The 24,803-nt window shown below is 41.4% G+C and overlaps 1 protein-coding gene across 1 annotated transcript in view; it reads right to left on the reverse strand.

Annotated features, from left to right (window-relative positions):
* LOC141803968 (sodium- and chloride-dependent taurine transporter-like) overlaps window positions 1-24,803 on the reverse strand; it is a 39,228-nt gene that overhangs the window by 9,965 nt on the left and 4,460 nt on the right. The window contains exons 2-9 of the mRNA XM_074688173.1: window positions 16,136-16,365; window positions 15,907-16,041; window positions 8,324-8,412; window positions 7,394-7,548; window positions 6,999-7,131; window positions 4,464-4,598; window positions 3,697-3,800; window positions 3,478-3,602 (exon numbers count right to left, since the gene is read on the reverse strand). Coding sequence (XP_074544274.1) covers window positions 3,478-3,602; window positions 3,697-3,800; window positions 4,464-4,598; window positions 6,999-7,131; window positions 7,394-7,548; window positions 8,324-8,412; window positions 15,907-16,041; window positions 16,136-16,364 — 1,105 coding nt within the window. The 5' untranslated portion in view covers window position 16,365. The remainder of the gene's footprint in view (window positions 1-3,477; window positions 3,603-3,696; window positions 3,801-4,463; window positions 4,599-6,998; window positions 7,132-7,393; window positions 7,549-8,323; window positions 8,413-15,906; window positions 16,042-16,135; window positions 16,366-24,803) is intronic.

The following is a 24,803-nucleotide window of genomic DNA, read 5'->3' on the forward strand; positions in this document are numbered from 1 at the left end:
GACAGAGGGGGGAGGAGGAAGCAGCGTTAGTATCATGATGAGCCTCATCTGATCTGCATCCCTGAGGGAGGAAACGGCCCCAAACTGTGGGGATACAGGACCAGATGTGCATGTGTGATAAACGCTGTGCTGCTGAGCTAAAAATACACCTGTGTGTGTTTCTGTGTGTGTGTCTGTGTGTGTGTGTATGCCTGTGTGTGTGAGCATGTGTGATGCTCTTCAAATATTTCAACTACTCATCTTTACTTACCTGTTAAACATTTCTCAAACATTAGGATCTGTGTGTGTTTAACTTCACACAGTTACAGAAAGATAAGGTCAGAAAATCTCTGAGACGGGATAAAAATCACTGTGTGTGTGTGTGTGTGTGTGTGTGTGTGTGTGTGTGTGTGGTGTGTCGAGTGGTGTCAAGGTAGATAAAAGCAAACATTAAAGGAATAATCGGTAGTTTTTATCGTTTCAAGCTCAGAGGGAAAGTTTCCAGAGCTACATGCTAACATTAGCTTCAACAGGCTACAGCTCTTAAACCATTTTGCATCCCTTCCTGATTTAATCCCTTTTTCCCTGAGAGATGCAAAATGGCCGTGACAAAACAGCAGCAGATGCAGTCTGTGTAATCAGAAAGTAAATGAATAAATAAAAAAGGAACGATGGTCTTTGTTTGAGGACTGATTTGACACTGATGCTACCTTGGGAACAAAAAGAGGTCAGGAAACAAAAGAAGCATCACAGTCGGTATCAGAGATGTGTAGAAATGTTCATTTTTGTGGCAAATTATGACAAGGCATCCAACCAAACACCGCGTTGACTCCAAAGTAGTTAAAAATCATTTTAACCGTCTGTTTTTGGATCAAATAAGCAAACACTAAAAGTTTGTCTTTTAACATCTGCAGAAACAGAACAGAATTAAACTGCAGCTTCAGTGATGCCAGCTGAACTACTCTACATCTGGACCACATTTAGCTCCATGAATAAGAAAAAAAACATGGTCCTGGTGTAAAAACTCTACTCACTACAGGTTGAGATTGAAAAGTTAAAACAGGATCCACATCAAAGAAGATTTGTGAATACACAAAGCATAAAACCTTTGATTTTCAGTCACTTTCTAACAGAGACAACACATTTATCTGTGTGGTTTATCAGAATCAAGGCATCAGAGTTAAAGCCGACACTTTATGGGTTTGAAAAAGTCGTTAAATGGCAGAAAGCTTAATCAGAGTTTTTCCAGTCTGTGTTCAAACAGAAGGTTTACACACCAGGGTCTCTGGTCCCTTTAAAACCACAAACACAACACTGACATTCATTTTACACTGGATGTAGACTCTAAACCAAGGGTCTTCAACCTGCGGCTCTGGAGCCTCATGTGGCCCTTTGACTCCTCTGCAGTGGCTCCTTGTAGCTTTGAAAAATATTACTGAAATAAAGAATTTTCATTTTTTCTTCCAGAGGGTGTTGATGATCAAAGACACTGACACTAAATAAAAACCTGTGTTAACATTTTGCTGAACTAAATCTGCATCAAATCTGTCAATAAAACTTTCAAATTTGAGGGGAATTTTTGTTTTTTTTTATTTCAATTTTTGACATTTTCCAAGCTAAGAAATTCTTTTTCACAAATTTCATATATTTTGAATTTCTGCTTATTTTTTTTTCAAATTATTTAAAAAATATATTTTGCAAATATTTTGAACTTTTTGAATTTTTTTTAAATCAAGCAAATTTTTAAATAACAGTTTTTTTAATAAATATTTGTCATATTTTTTATATTTTTGAGAATTTATAAAATTTGGAAAACTTAAAATTTTAGTTATTTTTTGACAAAAACGCATTTTTTTTAATTCAATTTTTTAAAACATTTTTCAAGCCATTGTAATGTCATAAATTTTGCTAATCCATTAAATTTATGATATTACACAACTTTCATTTTGTCTTATTCTTTAATATCTGCCAATTTAATAAAAATACAAAAACTAAGACATCACATGTTTAACTTATAAACACCAAAAACTTCTTGTTCAGTTAATCATTCACTAGGTTTTTACTATGAATAGTGTCTTATCCACTTTTTTGTCTTTATTGTGAAGATAAAGTAGATTTTGTGGCTATCTTTCAAAAAAATTGCCAGAATTGTTTGTAATTTTTGCAGTTTTTTTAACTTAATTTTTCAATTTTTTCACATTTGACATTTCATAAATGTTTGAAATTTATCACAGATTTTTATTTTTTTTTATTTTTTTTATCATATCATCTGGCATTAAAAATGTTTTGAAATTTTAAAATTTCAATAAAATTGAACTTAAAATATGAAAAAAAATCTGAATTGCCAAAAGCTTTTGAAAAGTAATAACTTTTTATTTTTTCATTTTTTGCAAATTTGTCAAAACAAAACAAAACTCAGACGTCAAATGTTAATTTTCACAAAATTTAAAAAACCTTATGTTTAGATAATTGATAACTAGATTTATTATACGTAGAATTTGACCCACTTTTTTCGTCTTGATTGTGAAGATAAAGTTTCTTCTGAATGACTTTAATCCAGGTCAGCTGAGAAAAAATGGCTCACATGAAATTAAAGGCTGAGACCCCTGATCTAGGATGTCAATATCTGCATCATTTGGGCTGTTCTGAGATGACTGAATCTTGAGGAAAAATGAAGTTTTACACAGTTAGTCATTACTTCACATTTCATTCTTGTGTTCAGAGAAAAATGACAAGTTTCAGGTTTGTCGAGCTGTCGGATGAGACTTTAGAAGAAGGTGCAAAGAAAGGAGGAAACAAGCTTAAAAAAAGCCCCAAAAAGCTTCCAGCGTGAACTTTTAAAGGATGAAATCTTTTTCTTTACTGGGGACTTCAACGATGAGGATGAAGCAAACCAGGCTTCCTGAAACCGTCCTATCCCTGTCTCCTCAAATACAAAATTAAACCTGTGACTGAACTCGAGGAAAGTCTCTAAATTCAGGGGAAGGAAATGTGTAGAAACATCTGGAAACCACCAAATGCCAATAATGCTCATAAATTCACAGGAACCACAACAACGGAGGAGTCTGTTGGAGCCTCTCAGACCGATAACTCTACGGTGTTTTACAGTCAGGCCTCTGGCACAAGATGAGCTCTGTATCATCGTTTAGCGACTACCAGGGAATAAAAATCTTCGTCTGCCTCATTTCCTTTCTTCCACCAGCTTCACTCAAACTGCTGACCTCACTTCCTGCTTTAGCAACCAGCAAACTGATGCTTTCTCCCATTCTGCTTTTGTCAAGGTGTGTTTGATTGCGGAAACTTCCCGAATGCGATGCCGTCATTTGAGAAATCAATCGTAAAGGGATCCGTTTCGTATGATTCAATCAGAAGCATTGGTTCATTGGCTTTGTTGGGTTTTTTGGTTGCTGTTTCTCTTTGCAAACACTGTTTTTTATTGGAAGTTGTAATCAGGAAGCAGCGCCCACCATCACTGCCGCCCTTACAGGACCCTCGTACCTGACTCTGCCACATCAGCAATGTCCACCCCTTGCTCTTGTGCCATGAAGCCCAGGACGGAAAATATTGCGAAGCCAGACACAAAACTGGTACCACTGTTGAGGGCTCCCAGCAGCAAACAGTCCCTATGTCACACATACGTCATGAGGAGGATTTGTTAATGAACACACAAGGATCCCGTCACTGTAGCTAACCCCCTCACTGAAAACTGACGCTCACCTGTAGCAGTTGTATTTGTACTTGTTGTAGCTCCCCAAGGACGTCATGGCGCCCAGACAGATGGCGTAGGAGAAGAAGATCTGGGTGCCGGCGTCGATCCAGACCTGTTCGGGAGGGGGAGAGAGTGGGGACAGAAAGGCTGAGGCCTGCTGATGAGGGACGCTAACCTGGAGGTGGGAACTTAACGAGACACTACGGGGGGGAAGGTGAAGACTAGCAGGCGCCACTTTAGCCCGTTTCCACCAAACGGTCCGGTTTGGATCAGTCCGGTTTGGATCAGTAATGCCTGATCCTGTTTGTGTTTTGTCGTAGTCAAAGAAAAACGCCATAAAAAGCGTGCCGTACCAAGACAAACCGAACTGAACCACTTGGTGGAAACAGGCTTTTGGTTGGAAATCCAAACCAGATTTGTTCAAATCTGATAAGAAAATATATGAAATTGTGTAAAAAGTAGTATAGTAACAATGAATTATCATAAATAATAATAATAATAATAATAATAATAATAATAATAATAATAATAATAATAATAATAATAATAAATGATAAATAATAATAAAATAATTTTTAATAATAAAATAATTTAAAAATAATAATAATAATAATAATAACAATAATAATAAAAATATGATTCAAATTCAAACATGGTTATTTTGAATGACGCTGGATGCAGAACTAAAGGGCGCTCTCAGGAAGACGGACTTTAACGTCTTCCACATAAAGATCCTCCCATCGTCACAGGGAACCCAACGGTCCATGGTACCTACCTCTGGGTCCTTCAGGCGAGCCAGATCAGGGTACAGGTAGAACTTGATGCCCTCGGCAGCACCTGGCAGCGTCACACCACGAATCAACAGCACGATGAGCATGACGAAGGGGAACGTGGCGGTAACGTACACCACCTGTGGACAGAAAGCATCACCACGGTGAGTTATTCCTCCGTCTGCAGCGTCTTTAGCGTCACAGAGAGGGATCAGGCTTGATGAATGTGTTAACTCTGGGAGTTATTCTCCGATTATGAGCAGACGAGACCACAGTCTGTTGCTTTAATCGATATGTGTGTGTTAGTGTGTGTTATCCGCAGAGTGGTGACAGCTCTTGGCCTTGTAGGAGCAACTTTATTAGGAGAGTTACAGCTTGGAACAAGCAGAGCTCATAAATCAGACGGGCCAATCAATACGGAGTGTTGGGGCTATAAAAAGAGCTGTCTGGGATTGATTGAGCTGCTTCTGGTCGCCGTGTCAGTTGTTGTTGATGTTGGAGCTGTAACTAAACAAGGTCTTAAATATTCTCATGTTACATTGATCAAAGGCTGCAGCCGTGGCTCAGAGCCGGCTGGAGGAGGAGGAGTGTGAGTCTGCTCCTCTGGGTCCTGGATGGAGAGACAGTAGGGGCAGTATTCAGCTGGGTAATCCCTAATGAACTTATTTATGGGCTTTTTATTCAATCTTTTTTATTTTATTGCATTATGGTTAAAAATAACCCCCCTGAATATTTTTTCTTTCACAATGAATGCGGGTGTTAGTGTTACATCTTTCCCTGCCATGGCCAAAACACTAAAAATCTGACACATCTACAAACCAGTAAGAGATGAAAGAATGCTGCTTCTGTTTCCAAACAGAGTCTCAGAGTTTGTTGTTTAAAAAAACATATTTTTTAATGATTTTTCTCCCCTTGATTAGTTGAAAAAACCATGCTAGGACAGCTTTTATGAGGCCCTGAAATAAATAATAGGGCAAGCTGCAACCTTGGGTGTTGAAAAGTGACGCCAATGCAGTTCCTCAAGCGTCCACTAGAGGCTGTCTCCAAAAGTTAGGGGAGCTCCCATTAACACCCATGTTAAAATTCTCAGTTTTTTAATCATTGCAGCAAGAACAAAAGATATAACATCATTAGACAATGTGTATATATATATATATATATATATATATATATATATATATATATATATATATATATATATATAAAGTTAACAGTTAACTTGATAAACACTTTGAGTGCCTAGAAAAACCACATGAATAACTTTAACAGTACGAGCCAATCCATCATGGATAGGGCTTGGTAAGCGTTTTTATGATTATTATTAGTATTATTATTATTATTTTTATTATTTTTACCACTTTTACCATTATTTTTACCACTATTTTCATAATTGCTTTAATATTATTTTATCATTTATTATTTTATCATTTATTATTACTATACCACTATTTTCATAATTTTATTATTATTACTATTATTATTATTATTATTATTATTATTACAATTATGTTGGCATGTTTTATTACAATACTATTAGTCACATATATTTATTTATTTTTTTTACTCTTATTTTTTCATTTTTTTTATTATTTTTATTGCTTTAATATTATTTTGTTATTTATTATTACTATACCACTATTTTCATAATTTTATTATTATTATTATTATTATTATTATTATTATTATTATTATTATTATTATTATTATTATTATTATTATTACTATACTACTATTTACATAATATTATCTTTTTAAACCACTTATTATTATTATTGTCATTATTATTTTTTTCATTACTATTATTAGTGATTTCCCCTTTGGAATTAATAAAGTACATCTGATTTCTGATTAATCTGTCAGCGTTAGTATGCTTGACCTAGCCATTTAGATTTCTGATAGCTGTAAAATATTAAGAAGAAAAGACCTCTGTAACTTTAGTAAATGGTAAAAATAAAGAAGTACCATTCAGAGAGGAAGGTTTTTCTCTACCAACTAACTTCCTGTTTTTCTGCTTATATTTAAATACTTTGTTTGACAGGAAAACCCATCTGAGTATGTCTAAACTTTGCTGACGGTTGAGAAACATATGACAGAGCTTTATCTCTGAGAGTTTGCTGCTGCCAAACACGCTATCTGGGAGGAAGTTCACCCAAGTGGAACCAGATGCTGCTTCGATGGTTATTTCCTGTCTCAGAAATATGTGTACGTCTTAAATTCACAGTCTTATCTAACTTTTTCACTGCAGACCTCTTTTTTATTTCTCTTTAATCAGACTCTAACAGAGGATTAAACCAGCGTAGCATTGCAAGCACTGGCAGCCTCCTCAGCCCACCCGTCTGAACATTGCCCCTATTGTTCTGCAGGTCAGACCGCAGTGAAAACATCATATGACCATCAGCCTGTCATGGTTTCTGGCAGGCGTTATGATAAAGCTGATGATGGAAAAGATAAAGAGCAGTTCAGCGAGTTCAGGAGGAACTAAAGATCGATAGCATCGGCCTTACGCAACACGACGAGCGCAAACAGAGATGGAGGGTTACCTTGCCGGTGGACTTGACTCCCTTCCAGATGCAGAAGAAGCAGATGACCCAAACAAGCAGCAAACACACAGCCAGGTCCCATTTCACAGGACCCATGTGGTCTATACCACCGGTGATACCCAGCACATTGTGTCTGCAGGAGAAAGGAGAGCACAGTCAGGGTGATTCAGCGTCCATCAACCCTCTAAACCCAGAGCCGGTTGAGCTTTCTGCTGTTTCCTGAAGGTTTCCAGCTCGTTTTGACTCCCAGCCAATCGAAACACAGCAAACACCCTCTGTAAACAAACATGCTGTTGATCGTCTATCAAAGACGTTACACCTGGACCAAACTTTCCACATGGAAAACGCTGCCGTTACACAAGCGTCTATGTGTGCGTGCGTCTTATGTAACTCACTCCCAGAACTCGGTGACGGGGGAGGTGAAGTTGGACAGGCCGGAGGCGTTGGCGGCCATCCAGAGGGATTTGTTCTTGCGGTAGGTGTCCTCGATGCAGCGGTCGGTGTTCCAGGGCTGGTTGCACTTGGCCCAGGGCAGCTCCGGCTGGAAACACTGGAAACGCCAAAAGATGGAGGAGTTAGGGTCTGGGTCATGACTGGGTGGGAGGAGTCCTGGATCACCAGGTAAAAAGCTACAAGTCAAGGCCGCAAGTCTGGATGTTTACAGGTTGATGGGTCTGCTGCTGGTTTTAAACCTGCTTCTATTATAAATCCTTTACAGCTTCTGAGATCCTCACCTGATCTCCCTTATTATTATTAAAACTCCCCAAATCAAACGTTTCCTTATCTTTTCATTCGTCCATCCTTCCTCTTTTCCTGCTTCAGTTTATTAAAAAAACAAAATCCACTTTAAGCTGCTCCTGCCTTATGAAAGACAGTATTTAGTCGAGGGCTCAACAAATTCATCAACACCACGTGTTAGAAAGTGCTTCAAGGTACCATGACCTGGAAAAATGATAGGTCTCATTATTTTGGTGCCAAGTTTAAGAGCTGGTCTGAAGTCTGAAAACGCCATGGTGTACCTGCCCCGGGTTAAAGGTGGTCATCAAAGGCTTTTCCACGTTATGAATCTAAGAGTCAGACAGTTTAAAGAAGCTTCAAAGAGCTCGGAGGAGTAATAAAGGAGCATTCGTTGTGTGGAAAATCACGCTGAGATCTTTTTTAACATTCAAAGGTGGTTTGATATGAACTGGCCGACACTTTGATGCATCATTTTCCAGATCCAGGACCACCTCGAGTTCCTGCAGCTCAGTCGTTAAACATCCTCACCAAACACAGCGTCATTAACCCTCAGAGTCTCTAAGATGGTTATATTTCCTCAGACCCACCTGGAACAGGTAGTAGAGACCCCAAGCCAGGATGACGATGTAGTAGATATTCAGCAGGGACACGATCACGATGGAGGCGTAACCAATACCTGGAGGAGGAGAAGCAAAGGTTAAACCTCTGGCAGGAAACGTCAAACTGAGCTGAAACTGCAGGAAGTTTAAACTTATTGATCGCTCTTCTTTATGTGAAGTTTACTGCTTGGGTTCTTTTGCAAAAGAGGTTTGTACGTCTGTGGGAACATGCTCTCTAATAAAAGAAATAAACCTGAAGAAAAGTCAGTGTTGATTGCACAGTGTAACAGTAAAGCTAAAATCCAAAGCTCACTCTGTCGTGAAGACGTGACTCTGAACATGCCGTGTGTTTGTTTTGAAATGAATGGAGATCAGATCTTCTTTTTAACTTTCCTTTGTTCAAACCAACTTTTTCCCAGATCCAGATCCAGATCCAGCAGGTAAGGGATTTATCAGCAGGTAGAGCTATGCTTTGAAACCTGACAACAAGCTAACTCTGTCAGTTTGTACCGTAGTTTAGCAGCCTTGAGTCTGTGTCTTAGCCCATGTTTTGACCTTTAGCTCATGTTTTAGCCTTTAGTCTGTGTTGGAGTCATTAGCATGTGTTCAAACCTTTCACCCGTGTTTTAGCCATTAGCTTGTGTTAAGCCTTTAGTCTGAGTTTTAGCCTTTAGCCTGTTTTGTAGCCTTTGGCCCCTGTTTTAGCATTTAGCTCACATTTTGCCTTTAGCCTGAGTTTTAGCCTTTCAACCCCTGTTAAAGGGTTTAGCCCGTGTTTTAGCCTTTAGCTTGTGTTTGAGCCTTAAGCTCCGGTTTTAACCTTAATGGTACAGCCACACCAAATGCTAATTTGTGGTGAGATTACATTCCAATACGCGTTTTGACACCTATTATTTGGACGGCGTGTTTGGAGTGTTCGCTCCAAAGCTTGACAAAATAGTCCAGCGTCCAGATTCTGGCGTTCACACGGCGCGTTACAGGCGTTTCACGTGATTAAATTTGCAAGTTTGCGTTTGGTATGGCCACGGCATTAGTCTGTGTTTGAGCCTTTAGCCTTTGGCTCTTGTTTAAAGCTGTAGCTTTGGTATTATCCATTAGCTTGTTTTCAAGCAATTAGCCAGTGTTATATCCTTCAGTCCGTGTTATAGCCTTTAGCTCATATTTTGCCTTTAGCCTGTGTTTTGGCCTTTAAGCTGGTGTTTGAGCTTTTAGCCCGTGTTTTAGCCTTAGCCATGTTTTACTATTTAGCCTGAGTTTTAGCCTTTAGCCTGTTTTGTAGCCTATGGCCCGTGTTTAGCCTTTAGCTCATGTTTTAGCCTTTAACCTGGTGTTTGAGCTTTTAGCCCATGTTTTAGCCTTAGCCGTGTTTTAGCCTTTAGCCTGTGTTTTAGTCCTTAGCTTGTGTCTCAGCCTTCAGCCTGTGTGTTAGCCTTTAGCTTGTGCTCTATCTCTCTCCTGTTTCTCTTTCTTCTGCTCTTCTGTCCTTTTTCTGTCTGACAGTTAGGCTCCAGTGTCCACCATCACTACAAAATTAATCACAGAAATCATTTCCAGCAGAGAAAAACACAGATCTCTCTTCTCTCTGATAAACCTTATCAGCTGGCGTGGTGTTGTCATGGAGACTTAGACGTGCTGTAAATCAATCCATCATGAAGCTGAGAAGTCTCCTTTATGACTAACCTGTGATATTGTCTCTGATGATCTCAGTGTGAAGTGTGGATCAGGATCAGGCAGAGAAACGTTAACAGGAGTGAGGCAGAGTGGGTTAGAGGACAAAAATCCTCTTTGATTCAGAACATGAAAAGAGATTAAATCAGTGACCACTTCCTGACTCTGCACAGCTTTAAAGATCACTCTGACTGTTTCTGTTTTTATTTCAGTAAACACAGCTTCTATTGTCTGCGCCGTGAAACACGCCACGTCAGGTTAACACAACGTGCACAGCTCAGGGTGACAGAGCTATCGCTGCTGATTCCTGCGTGCTCTTTTCACTTTTCACATCACCTTGAGATGGTAAACACACACTGTAATGGCTGTGGCCTGAATGTATCTCTCTGAAGGCCGTCAGCCATCGGACGCCGCCTGCTTTAACCTTCGCCGTCGCCGCTCTGAGCTACAGTTTCATCTGACACCTTCACAGACTGATGAGCTGATTCTCACTGCGTCAACACCGGCCTTGAGACGGAGCGGCTGGTGCACACGGGATCAGGACAGTGTGTGTGTGTGTGTGTGTGTGTGTGTGTGTGTGTGTGTGTGTGTGTGTGTGTGTGTGTGTGGGTGTGTGTGTGTGTGTGTGTGTGTGTGTGTGTGTCACATGGATCTAACAATGAGAAAATCCCATCAAGCAGCGGCAGGTGTAGGAGTCAGGGTTTAGGTGGAGATTAGACCATGAATCAGGTTTTAGGGTGGAGGTTCTGTACTGATTGTGATCCCTGTGTGTCCCCAGAAGTATATCAGTAGGACTAGTGTGTGTGTGCGTGTGTGTGTGTGTGTGTGTGAGTGTGTGTGTGTTGTCAGTGGACACACACAGCCGGCAGAGACCACTCATCCAAATTAATGTCCTTTAACGTCATTGGCCATCTGTATATGTGTGTATGTGCATGAGTGTGTGTGTGTGTGTGTGTGTGTGTGTGTGTGTGTGTGTGTGTGTGTGTGTGTGTGTGTGTGTGTGTGTGACTTCTTGCGCTCAGCCTGGATGGATTTGACAGAGTGTGTCTTTGCGTTTGTGTAAAATTATACAAATCTTTTTGACCGCTTCTTTTTGTCCTTTCACTCCCTCGGCTGATAAACAGCTGCACACACACACTCTCACACACACACACACACACACACACACTCTGTCTCACACACACACACACACAGTCTCCCCTGCACGGATCACATGGGACAGTGCTGATCAAACAAACAGATGCGTCCTCCTCCATGATGTCACTTCTCCTCTCCTCCTGACCCCGGCTGACCTCGCTCCGTCTGTTGACGCTAACGATCAATAATTTCACACACTCGTTATGAAAACTGAGGGTTTTTTCTGCACGTGCACCTGACGTGGTTCGTCCCTCTGGAGGGCGAAGCGTGGTGTGCTGAGGACATGTGACATAACAAGAGCGCGATGGATAATAAACCACAGAAGTGTCTGCAAACAGAACGTGGGAGATAAACCGCGGCGTGGGTTTGGGGACGGAGCGACATTGGTTCGTTAATCTCCTCAGGGAGCAGCGGACAGGCAGAGGACAAACACTCTTTAAAGGAAGACTCTGTCTGTTTTGGATTGGGGGACACGTCCGACGTGTCATTTCTGAAGTTGACTGTAGAGTCGTGTTCGAATAAAACGCAAACTGCAACTTTTGTCTTTTCATGTTGGTTAAAAACCCCCAAATGTTCATCGTTCAGATACAGAAACTGCCGTTGCAGATCTCAAACAGAATTGGGAAGTCCTGTACTGTCGCATATTCCAAATAAATTAACTAAAAAAATCTGACTGACAGTCCTTTTGACTTTCTGACCAACCAGCCTCCTGATGGTCTGACTAACAAACATTCTCATTTTCTGACTAACAGACCCTCTTGTTTCCTGACTAATGGGTCTTAGGCTATTTTGACTAAAGGGCCTTCTGGTTTTCTGACTTTAGGGCCCTCTGATTTGTTTTCTGACTAAAGAGCCTGCTGACTTTCTCCAAAACAAACCTTCTTAGTTTCTTACAGTACTTCTGATGGTCTGACTAACAAACATTCAGATTTTCTGACTAACAGACCTTCTGATTGTGTTGGGGTGTTTTCACATCTGATAGTCATTTTGCAGTTAGTGCGGTTCCTTTCACATCTGCTTTTTGTCACTTGGGACCAAACGCCGCAGTATTTTGAGAGCGTCATGTTTCCATGACGACAACGGCTAGAGCGCGTGCAGCGTACTTTCAGTTGGAAGCTGGAAGCGCCGAGAGAACTGTTTGCTTAAATCAGAGATGATGGAGAGTCAAATAGGCCTACGCCGAGTTTTTATAGAGCTTAAAATTCATTTCTATATTGTTCGTGTGTAAAACCATCTGCAAACGATAGTGTTTGAAAATGAAGCGCAGCTGCGGCTTGAAAAAAGCACACAGATGCACTGGAGACGCCAATACTTTTTTTTTTTTTTTTTATCCCCGAGGGGAAATTCATAAATAATGATTCTTACCATGTACCGTGAGATCCTCATCAGACGCAGATACAGACGACCAACAAGGTAATCAATGCCTGTTATATGATAGGCCATATAAAACGATGTGTTTTTGACGTGAGGAATCAGGGGGGAGCTCTGCTTTTTAGATGAGTATATGAGGGTAGTTAAGGATGTTGGAGTGCGCAGCTGTCCTGCATCACAAACAAAACTCCACGGGAGCCCTCTAATGTCAAACTCGCCGAGTTCGCCTGACAGATGCATCGCACCAGAGTGCGGCCAGAGCCGAACCGAGACCACCTCCTCTGGCCGCACCAGTTTGGTGCGCACCAGAGTCCGCTTTTGGTTTCACACCAACCCAAACGGGACCAAATATAGGTCGATCTAAATTTGGGTCGACCTAACACTGTAGGTGTGAAAACACCCTTACAGTACTTCTGATGGCCTGACTAACAAACATGTTGATTTTCTGGCTAACAGACCTTCTGACATTAAGGTGGACCCTATCTCGATGGATCAGGTCCTCGAAGATCAAAATGAACCAAGGACACCTACGGCTCAGTAAAACTCTGCTAAAGGAACTCAGTCGTGTCTTTGTTGCTGAAACACTTTTCTGAACTGACTGTGACTCTGTTTCTGTTGAGTCTCAGCTTCACAGTTAACAGTGACTCAAACACAGGCTTCACTCAGGTCGGCTCCAGTCATCCTGCTCTCTACTTCCAGCTGAGCGGTCCCACGTCTGCTGAACTCACTCTGTTAGTGCAGAGACAAAAATAAGCTCCATAAAGTTAGGGTGGTGTCTTTATAAACTCCTGCTTTTGCTCTCCATACAGACAGCTGACAGCTGATTGGCTGATCGTCTGATCCCTGCACATACAGGATCTACTGTAGGTGGAGGTTAGATGATACGTCAGATATTTAAACACTTAAGGCGAGCCGCGCTCTGAAGCCAGACTTTGGGACTTATTTAAGATTCCCGGACTTTTGAATGAATAGCTGCGGTAGCCAATGAGAGGAGCCGACTGGACAGAGTCATCTTCCAGCTGTTCCACTTTATGGTCACATGGTCACAGTAAAAAACGATCCTGTGAGATCTGGTGGTGTGTGTTTTGGTGCTTTGACACCTTTGTTGAGTCCAGGCACAGGTACTTACTCATTCATACTCTCTTTACAGGACTAACAGGTGAGCTAGGGACGGTCAGTTTCTTTTATTTTTACTCTCTCCTCTTTTTTCCAGCTCCATCATCTCTGTCTGTTTTACTCCCGTCCTTTTCGAACCATCTGTCTCTTCTTTTCATCCCTCTTCACCCACTTTCCCTCTCCATCTCTGCTTTGTTTCCCCAGTTCCCCTCGTTTTCATCAGCCCATCTCCCCCGCGCCTCTGATCTCTCCGTCTTTTCTCTCCATCTCCCTCTGATGTGTTGCCGCGCTGTTGCTGTGGCAACGTGTGATTTGGGACACTCTGTACGCCGTCTTGGGTGTGTGTGTGTGTGTGTGTGTGTGTGTGTGTGTGTGTGTGTGTGTGTGACGGAGAGAAAGAGCTTTCCAGATAACAGAAGAGAGATTCTCATCAGTAAAAGCAGAAAAGGAGGTGAAGATGGAGGCCTTCACCTTCCTCAGGTGAGAGCAGACGGAGAGGAGGAGGTGAGAAAGAAAGGACGGAGGGAAAAGAAAGAGAAGGATGTTTGTGTCAGACGTCTCAGGATCCGAACGCTCCCTCCTGCCAGAGGAGGTTTCCACAGGAGACACGACGCGAGCTGCAGAAGGTTTGAGGAGAATAGAGGCCTCAGTGTGTTGGTGTACCAGAGCAGGCCTGGTTGCCTGGTAACGGTTGCAGGGTAAAGTCTGAGGCGTCTGATTGGTGGAGAGCCTGGTGTGACTCAGCCTTATGTTGCACAGCCATTCCTCTGTGAAAAACAACAGAGGTCTGGAAAAATCTAAACCTGGGAGCTGGGCAGGAGAGGTGGAAACACGGAGACGAGGGGAGTCTTCTTTCCATCTCAGACCTTTAAAATCACGTCTGTCGTACGTCTGTCTTCACTCTGTGAGCCTTACTAAAGCTTTGACCCTTTTTGTTTTAACCTATTTAACACCCAACGCTACGTTATGATGGGCTGACTAAAATCAATTATGTTGGCTGCAGAAGTTTCTTTAATATTTTTCACTTTGTTTCTGCTCTTGGAAAAAACAGGAACTTCTCATTTTACAATAAGAAACCAAAACAGATGAGTCCAAAAACTGCAGTTCCTCAAGTGTCCACTAGAGCCTGGTTTTTAAAACCCATTAGATCCCATTCACATCAAGTAATAAACTCCTGTTTTCAAATTCAGAGCCTATTCAGTAAAAGGGCTGGCAGCTGCAGTTCATCAAGTGTCCACTAGAGGCTGGATCCAAAAGTGATGGATTCTCCTTACACACTAGTATTAAAAAATGATCTTATCCTAAGAAATTAATCTGTTTACAGCCTGGTTCAAGAAAAGATTTCAGTCTGGGTAGATCATTTCTCAAAATAGAATAGAATAGAATAGAATAGAATAGAATAGAATAGAATAGAATAGAATAGAATAAAAAAAGAATAGAATATTGATCCTCCTTTGGGGAATTTGGCTGATTGAACACTGGGGACGGGGGAGGATTCCTTTATAACTTTATATCAAGACTGTCAGTTTTGTATGACTAAAGGCTTTTGTGACTTCACCAACAGGCAGAAACACAGTAGCTGTTAGCGTTAGCAAGGAGGCTAAATCTAGCCTTTAGCAGCTTTGACCAAAAGTCAGGCTGAGGCAGAATTTCTGATTTGGTGATTACCTTTTGAAAGGTTTTGAATCATCAATCTGAGACTTTTGTGACATGAATTTGAAGGATTTATAGGTTAGTTTTTTGTTTTTTTTGATGCCTTGATGCAACTTGAATGGTGGCGGTAAAATTAGATGTGATAAATCCATCAGGTGGCAGAAAAACAAGGCTAGCTGGGTTAAAAGCTACAGCGTCTTATTTTCCTGACCATGAATCTGTCTGCACCAAGACGTGCTTTCTTCTGTGTTGAATTCATTTTTCATTGCAGTATCTCTCTAATATGTAGTTTTCCAGTCCAGTAGGTGGCAGTAACTCTGCTTTAAGGAGGTTTGATAACTGGATTTGGACTAGAAGAAGGTTTTTATAAAGACTAGTGGTCTGCACAGAAAGAAAACAGAGAGTGATGAACCGACACATCATTTTTAATCTTGAGCGTTTGTGGAGGACGTTTCAACCAGTCCAGGTGTTAGTCTGGAGCATTTTAACCTGAGTATTATTGCAGCTATCAACACAAATGAAGCGTAAACCTGTTGCTGTTAAACATCAGGACTGACACGCCTCGAGTGCAGTGATCATCTCATCCACCCAGCACCAACACCTCCACCTTCAGGCAGGCTACTCACCAGTGAAGATGGGGCAGAGCTTCTCCCAGCAGGTGATGCCACCCTCAGAGGTGAACTGACCCAGGGCGACCTCCAGGAAGAAGACCGGCAGGCCTCCGCCAAACAGGAAAATGAAGTAGGGGATGAGAAATGCACCTTGGGAAGAGAAGGTCGAGGGAAGTGTTGACACAACCAGTGACCAATCCAAACACAGCATGATCGTTGGAGCAGGTTTGATTTCACGCCTTACCTCCACCGTTCTTATAGCAGAGGTACGGGAAACGCCACACGTTCCCTAAACCTACGAAGCCGCCAGCCACGGACAGAACAAAGTCCAGCTTGCTGGCCCACTTCTCCCGCTGCGGGTGTTTGCCCTCGGCCTCGTCCTCAGGCCTGGTGCCGGGGCTCTTACCGGGGGATGGCTTCAGGGTGTCCTTATGGAAGTCCTTCAGGCACTGCAGCTTCTCTTTCTGAGCCATTCTGCAGAAACGGAGACAGAGGGAGACTTTCAGAAAGATGTGCTGTGTTCTCTGCAGGAGTTGTGTTGATTGACGCTAAAACTGTTGATTTACAAACACAAAGAAGTTAATAACTTCTGTTCTTACAACCACCAGACATAAACCAGTGCATCCACCTCTGCTACTATAACTTTCAAAACAACCACGTGAAATACCAGCAGAAAGACAGGTGGTGTACAAGTATTCTTTGAAAAATGTGAAATTTTTCAAATTTTTGATATATCAAAAAGTTTTTGTGATATTTGGGATTTTTTTTAAATTTCAAACTTACTTTATTTCTGCAATTTTTTTGAATTCAAAAAATTCAAAAAATTGTAACAATTATTAAACATTCACTGTATTTTATTTTTTTAATTTTTTGCAAATTTTTGATACATCCAAAAATTTTGTAATATTTGTTTTGTTTTTTTTTTTTATTTCAAACTTACGTAATTTTTTTTTACAGTTTTTTGAATTTAAAAAATTTAAAAAATTGAAACAATTATTTAATATTCATTATTATTATTATTATTATTATTATTTTTGCAAATGTTCGATATATGAAAAAAAATTGTAACATTTGGGATTTTTTAAAATTTCAAACTTCATCAAATTTTTACATTTTTTTTTTTAATTCAAAAAATTAAAAAAAAAATTGTAAAAATTAACTTAACTTCATTGTATTTTATTCTTTAATTTTTTTGCAAATTTTTGAAAACACAAAATTATTTGCAACCAACTGCCTGTGATGCATTTAACGTTCTGGCTTGGAGTGTGAATGGTGAAGCTTGTACAAAACACTGTGGCCAGTTTGGGGCCCACTGAGGTGTAACCAGATTGTGCGTGCATACTCATATTTTAAGTGTCCAGTCATAGTCAGATGTTCACAGGTAGTAGATTTCACTTGCATCATGTAAACGTTCTAACAAAGTTTTGTATTTTGGGTTTTGGAGGTAGAGTTCCCACTCCCATCGTCACGCTACAGCTGCAAACATCTTTTCTTAACTCTTGACTCTTTCCAAAGTGACACGTGACAGTTTCCTGCATATTTCAGAATCCTGTGTTCTGCTCCATGCATTCATAGATGTTATTAAAGTGAAAATGTCCCCCCTCAGTCTGAGCAGCATCATGCTCATGTCTTCATTTTGGATCACTCTGTGCATCATGGCACCTGAAACGTCAGCAGAGCAGGTTATTACTGCACAAAAGCTCATTTCCCCTCCAACAAACTCTGCTGTGTGAATTTATCTGTAAGTCATTCTATCGAAACCCGCTGTCCGATCCCCAGCATCGTCCTTTCAGTCCCAGGATGACACAGCCAGCGCTGTAAATTTCCACCGAACAATGAGCGGGAGAGGCAGAGATACTTGGTAGTCAGCAGATGTCTGTCACGGTGGAAAATGTCACGTCGTTATCTGTCTCCATCTGCCAGGCTGCTGAGCCTTCAGCTCCTGTCCGTCTCTCTCAGTCTCTCTCTGACTCTCAGAGACATGAAACGAGGAGGCATGAGGACGAGGAGAGGTTTAAAATCCCCGAAGCGTTTTCTGTCGCTCCTACAGAAACAGCTGTTTGTTACCTTCACCTTGTTTCCAAAACAAAATGTTTACCGTGAACATTTTTCCTCTGATCCTCAGATCAGTTAATGATCCACAAACTCAGGGACGTTTTTCCAAATGACCGACTTCCTCCACAGTCCATTGATAACATTAGGAAACTGAACACACTCCTCTTTGTGTGTGTGTTAAAGTACTTCCTGCTTCAGAGACAACACACTGTAATGTCAGTGACAAACTGTGAACAGAGGGCGCTGTAGAGCTCAGGAGTGATCGATCATTTACTCCCAGTATCGATGGAGATGCAGCTGAAACTCTGGTTAATGGTCTCTGACCGTGAGATGAATGGTGGATTATTCATTAGGAAGACTTGGATGTTTTAGTCTTTCCTCTGTCCCTCCCATGCCCCCCCACAAACTCCCTGTCTTCTGATTGGCCAACTGTCTCGAGGCCTGTCAGGAAAGCGGAGCCATGAGCAGGGCTCGCCATCGGAGACCAAACTGCTCCAACATGTCACGAACAAGTTAGGTGAGCCTTTGACCTCATCGCTTTATCAGATCTCAGAGAGATCTCATTCTCATGTTGTCAGGTGAGATCTCATTTCATCAAAATCTCATCTCATCTCAAGAAGATCTCTTCCCATCTCATGCATATCTCATCTCATCATATAAGTCTCATGTTGTCAAGTGAGATCTCATTTCACCTCATTAAAATCTCTTCTCATCTCACGAAGATCTAATTTCTTCTTATGAAGATCTCATTTCCTTTCATCTCATTTCCTTTAAAGATTTCATCTTATCTCTTCTGAAGATCTCATCACATTTCATCTCTTTAAAATCTCTTCTCATCTCATGAAGATCTCATTTCTTCTTATGAAGATCTCATTTCTTCTTATGAAGATCTCATCTCACCTTGGTCCCCTTAAAGGTCTCATCTTATCTCTTCTGAAGATCTCTTCTTGTGAAGATCTCATGTTGTCTGGTGAGATCTCATTTCATCTCATTAAAATCTCTTCTCATCTCACAAAGATCTAATTTCTTCTTATTTCTTATTCCTGTTAAAGATCTCATCTTGCGAAGCTGTCTGGTTATTTTTAGAACAAAGCGTTTTGATCAGACCTTTACGAGATCCTCATGAGATTTCCATGAGACTTGCTGAAATGATGAGGCCATTGAATCAGGATCTGGTGCCAGTTTTAATGTTGCATTACAAAAGCTTAACAAACTGACCGCTCCTGCTTCTTTTAGAGTTTGTGCTCAGTAATTAGCTGTTTGTAGCAGAAAATTATTAGTAAATTTAAATACTTGGGTCCTTAGAAACCAGACTTCCTGATCCACATTGGAGCAGGACCTCTCCATGGAGGATCAACCTGTGACACATGAGTTTTTATATTTGGGTCAAACAAAGACGAAAGAAAAGAAGAAGAGGAGCTTCTTGTCCTCAAAGGCTACCGTAATTGTCCCTGCAGGAAGTTGGAGCAAGGGAGTGTTTTATCGAGGATCTGACGTCACAAGATATCCAAAGATTAGTCTGTTTCTTCACACAGCACCAACAAGAACAACGGGTGGACGATCGTGTAGAGCAGGGTGTCATCTGCAAACGAGTGAACACCACTGAACACAGACGATATAAACGCCTGTTTTAAAGATTGTTCAGGGTTTTATTTTTGACTAAAACAGTAGATATGAGGAGAGAGAACTGGGACTGACAGGTAAGAACCAGGAGCAACACATGGACTTTGGCGTCTGTGCACAGCTGCTCCACAAACGTAACTAAACCAGCAGCCGTGAGCGCCGTCTTTGTTTTTCTCCCAGTATCATCCTTAAACCTCTCCAGTTATCAGACTCCTCTGCTCTGGAGTCATCCAGCAGTCAGGGTCCAGGAACCTTTGCCTGGATTAGTGCCAGGAACTAAGTGTTGAGCTGGAGTGAAAGAAATGAAACAAACTGCCGACCTGAGAGGATCACCTCCATCCGTCTCTCTGACCCTTCTTTTTATTCAGATCTGATTTTCACACGAGCCGTCAGGAGGTAACAGAGACGCCGTCAGGAGGTAACAGAGACGCCGACGTCCTGGGAGTCGCCGTCATAAATCCTGACGGTGGATGTGATGTTGTTGGCCACAGAGCGACCTCCTGAGAGCGGCTCAGGCCGTGGGAACCTCCATGAACTGAGAGATTCAGAGTCCGGCCGAGGCGCGCTGTGAAACATAGAGACTTATTGTCTGGCCTGGGGTGGGAGTGTGTGTGTGTGTGTGTGTGTGTGTGTGTGTGTATTGTGGGGCCAAGATTCATGTAGTGACTTCAGAACCCAGCCACCATTCACACACACACACACACACACACACACTCACACACACTCAGAAACCACTTACATAACACACTCTCCTATTTTAAGACCATGTACATTTCCACTGGGCTGACCGCCTATTAAATCCACTCCTCTTCTCCCTCCTCCTCCTCCTCCTCCTCCTCCTCCTCCTCTGCTCCATATTTCTTTCACTCCCTCTCCTCTTTTTCCATCTTCCTCCCTCACCTTTCTCCTCCTCCTCCTCCTCCTCCTCTTTCTCGTCTCTCCTCTGTCTTCTCCTCCTAACGTGAGTCACATCGTCTCTGTGTTTCCCCTCCTTCCTCCCTCCTTTCATGGTGTTTGCATTACTTCTGCTTTCTCCTGCCTCTCTTTGCATCTTCATTTCCATCCAGCGTATCCTCAGGCCGGGTCGAACCGCTCCCCCCCCGCGCCGCTCGCTTTCATTTAAGCGAAACAGAAAGAGAATTTATGGAGCGTATGATTGGGAGAAAGGAGGGAGCGACGGGTGGAAACGACAGGAAAGGAACCAAAGAGGACAGGTGAAAGTGGAAGGAGAGGAACAGCCCCAGGTTAAAACAAAACAGAGCAGAAACAAAACATACAGAAGCCCTTTTCTGCCATTAAAAAGTCAAAATTTGAATTAATGACGTCATAGTTACAGGATAAACAGTCAAATCATGAGATAAAAAGTTTAATTAATAACATAATGTCAGGATTATAAGCTAAAACTTATAAAATACATTAACTTTCTCAGAATTATAATATTTGTTTCTTATAGTTGTGACTTTTTATCTCATAATCATGATATTCAAAATCTTATAAATTCGACTTTTAATCTCATATTTTTGATTTTTTTTTTTATTGAAGTGAAGAGAGCCAAAAATCCCATCATGTTAGCGGATCTCAATGAGATCTCATGTTATCTTGCAAAAATCATATGACATCTAGTAAATATCTCATCACATCCGGGGAAGATTTCATGATGATTTATGAAGATCTCATTTCATCTAATCTCTTAAAAATCCCATCTAATCATTAATTAATTTTTATCTCATAATTTCAACTTTTAATCTCATAATTTTCTTGTTTTTTTCTCATTATCATGGTATTAAAATCTCATATAATTATGACTGTTTAATCTTGTGTTTTTGATTTTTTTCCTAAACAAGTAAAATGACCCTACGACTCATCATTTTAGCAGATCTTAATGAGATCTCATCTCATCTGGTGAAGATCTCATAATAACTTATGAAGATCCTATTTCATCTAATCTCTTGAAAATCTCATCTCATCATAATTTAATATTCTATCTTCTCATTTCAAATTTCTATCTCATTATTTTAACATTTTATCCCATTATCATGATATAAAACCTCATAGTTATGACTTTTTAATCTGAGATATAATTTTTTTTTTTTCTTGACCAAGCGAAGAGAGCCTCATTTTAGCAGATCTCATCTCATCTGATGAAGATCTCGTCACTTCTTGTGAATATCTCATCTCAGCCGGTGAAGATCTTAAGTTAACTTATAAAGACCTCATCTCATCGCATTAATATGTTGTCTCATGTCTTGAAGATCTCATCATAATTAAAATTTTTATTTCCAAAATATGTCTTTTTATTTCACAATTTTGACATTTATATCATAAATATGACTTTTTGTCTCATAATTATGAAATTTTATCTCATAACTTTGTCATAACTATGTCTTTATTATCTTGTTATTTGAACTTTCTTATTGTTTGTTGTATTTTTTTGACTGGGGGAAATGGGCTTCCACAGAAACAGATGTGAAAGAAAAGAAACTGAGAGATGAGAAACGGCACAGATCGAGGTAAACAAGCGCCACACCCAGCGCAGAGAGAGTGTGAGTGTGACAGAGACGTGGACAGAGACGTGAACAGAGGCGTGAACAGAGACGTGAACAGAGGCGTGGACAGAGACGTGAACAGAGGCGTGGACAGAGACGTGAACAGAGACGTGGACAGAGACGTGGACAGAGACGTGGACAGAGACGTGAACAGAGACGTGAACAGAGGCGTGAACAGAGACGTGAACAGAGACGTGAACAGAGACGTGAACAGAGACGTGAACAGAGACGTCTGAAGGTTTCAGGAGAAAACACCAGGTGCCCACATTTCAGTCGTATCTGATAAAGTCAACAGCGTCTGTTGATTCAAGGTAACTCTTTGTTTCTTTGCATTCAAGCGCTCCAGGTCAGAGCAGGTCGCTGCCAGCCGTGAACACACACTCCTCAGACCCGGGCTAATATTTGTGTTTAGGACATGTCTGGATCCGGCCCGGCCTGTTTTGGTTAAACTTGGCAGAAACAGAAGGTGTTGCATCAGGATTCAGCAGTTTCTGCTCAGACTCAGCTCAGCTCTGAGCCGGTCTTATCGTGACCTACGTGGGAGAGTGCGACAGCTTCAACGCCACATTCAGGTCCTATCAGATCTAACACATGAACGCTGTGGAGTCAGATCAAAAACCACTTCCTGTAAGTCTGAGTCATAACAACATCACCAAAACAACAAACTGGGTCAACTATGAGTTTATCACCAGGAAACACGCTGGGGGACTCTTTCTGGGTCACACCAGCATCGTGTCAGCTCTCACTTCTTACTCTCAGTCCCTCTGAGCGTGTTGGTGTTTGTGAGGGCGGAGCTTCTCCATGGACAGGTGGTGTTTGTGAGGGCGGAGCTTCTCCATGGAAAGGTGCCGAGCATTATCACAGGGATCCATCTCAGTGTTCACACTTCAGGAGCCGGTTTGCTTTCACCTTAAGCGGCCTCATACAGGAGCGGCGAGGCGTGGCGTGCTGTTGACTTTACCAAAGCTTCGTCTCTATTCAAACTTTCCAAACACCCCTTTAGGGTTTTGGTGGATCTCCAACTTTTTTTAACTGCACATTGCTGCACTACGACTTTTATATCTTAATTTTTTAAACCTTTTTCATTTTTGCTAATTTTATTTTATTGTATTGTATATTTTTTTATGAATTTTAATTGATTTTTAATTGTTTTCTTCTAATATGTTTTGCCGACTCTTGCCTTTTTTTGGTCTTTGTTTTGTCCCTCTGGTGCCCCTGTAGTATCTCTACCTGATTAAAGGCAGTTTAGTTAACAGTTTTCTAAAACAGTTTAGTTAACAGTTTTCTCTTCCTGGTGTTTTGGAAAAAGTTTATTTCTGTTTCTGTCTCTTTAAGGCTCCACGCTCCACAAACCTCCTTCTCTCTGATTGGCCAGCCCTTTGGAGGCCTGTGGGAGAGGCGGAGTTTTGAGCAGACCTTGGTGTTTGAGGTTCCTACCCTTCAAACCACCGTCATGAGGACATACTTTTTTATTATTATTATTATTATTTTTTCATTTTTTTTTATTTTTTTATTTTATATATAAATTTTTTTTATTTTATTTCATTTTTAATTTTAATTTAATTTAATTTAATTTAATTTAATTATTATTATTTTTTAATCACCATTAACGTCATGAGAACATACTGATGTGATGACCTCATCCTGTTTTCAAAACCAAGCATTCTGATTGGTTCACAGACAGATTCTGGGATTTCTACGAAACATGAACACATAGAGGTTTGAAAATCTGAAGCACTGCAGTTCCTTCAGCCACCACTTGGGGCCAACCCTGTTCAAGCCTTTATTGAAATGCTCCTTTTACGACCTGGTTCTGGTCTCTGAACCTGGTTTCTCTACAGGTGAGATCAGTCAGGGTGTGCTCTGGTCCATAAATCAGCAGCTTGACTCCACGAGGGTTCACAGATTCCTCCATTTGCTTCACACGTTGGTGCGACGCGGCTGTGGGGGGTTAGCCACCATCTGTTAGCTTCAGGAAGTTTCCACAGAAACCAGAGGCTACCACCATGTTCCCTTACAGTCTGTGTGAAACTCAGAGAGTCCAGGAGCCTCGTTTCAACCAAAGTCCACAAACTTATTTCATTATCAGCTGAGGTTCAGGTTTGCTCGTCTTCACAGCGGTTGAATTGGATAAAAATCGTCTGTCGAGTAACCACTAGAGGCTGCTCCTCCGTTCCCGTCAGAGTGATCGTCTTCCATGGTCGTGAAACTCTGCCCTCCACATCCGGCGACAGAAATAAATGATATTCTTCTCAGAGTGCCGCAGAGCCCGACCCTGAAAGAGGAGTCGGCCGTAAATCAGAGCTGTAACAGCTCTCACCTTCAGCTGTCCGGGCCAACGAAACGTCTCACAGCCGCCGCCCACAGCTCCACGCCAGCCGCCCCACGCCAGCCGCTCCACGCCGGCCGCTCAGGTTGTGTACAAACCAGAGTGTATGTGGGTCAGTGGCTCAGGCTGGTTAATCAGTAAAGTTACAGTGAAGGTTCAGGCAGAGCTGGAGTCCAGGACGGGACGTCAGAAAGCTCAGGAGCTGGAGCTGGATCTGGATCTGGGTGATGTTTCTATTCACCCTGTCACTCAGGGCTCTCTCATATTTCCTTCGTAGAAGCTACGCTGAGACGGCTGCCGTGCCTGAGATTTCTCCAACACACACACACACACACACACACACACACACACACACACAC

Source organism: Halichoeres trimaculatus, unplaced genomic scaffold (genome assembly GCF_033239565.1).
Source record: "Halichoeres trimaculatus isolate MK-OKI-2021-1 unplaced genomic scaffold, fHalTri1.1 fHalTri1_scaffold_1, whole genome shotgun sequence".
Lineage (NCBI taxonomy): Eukaryota > Metazoa > Chordata > Actinopteri > Labriformes > Labridae > Halichoeres > Halichoeres trimaculatus.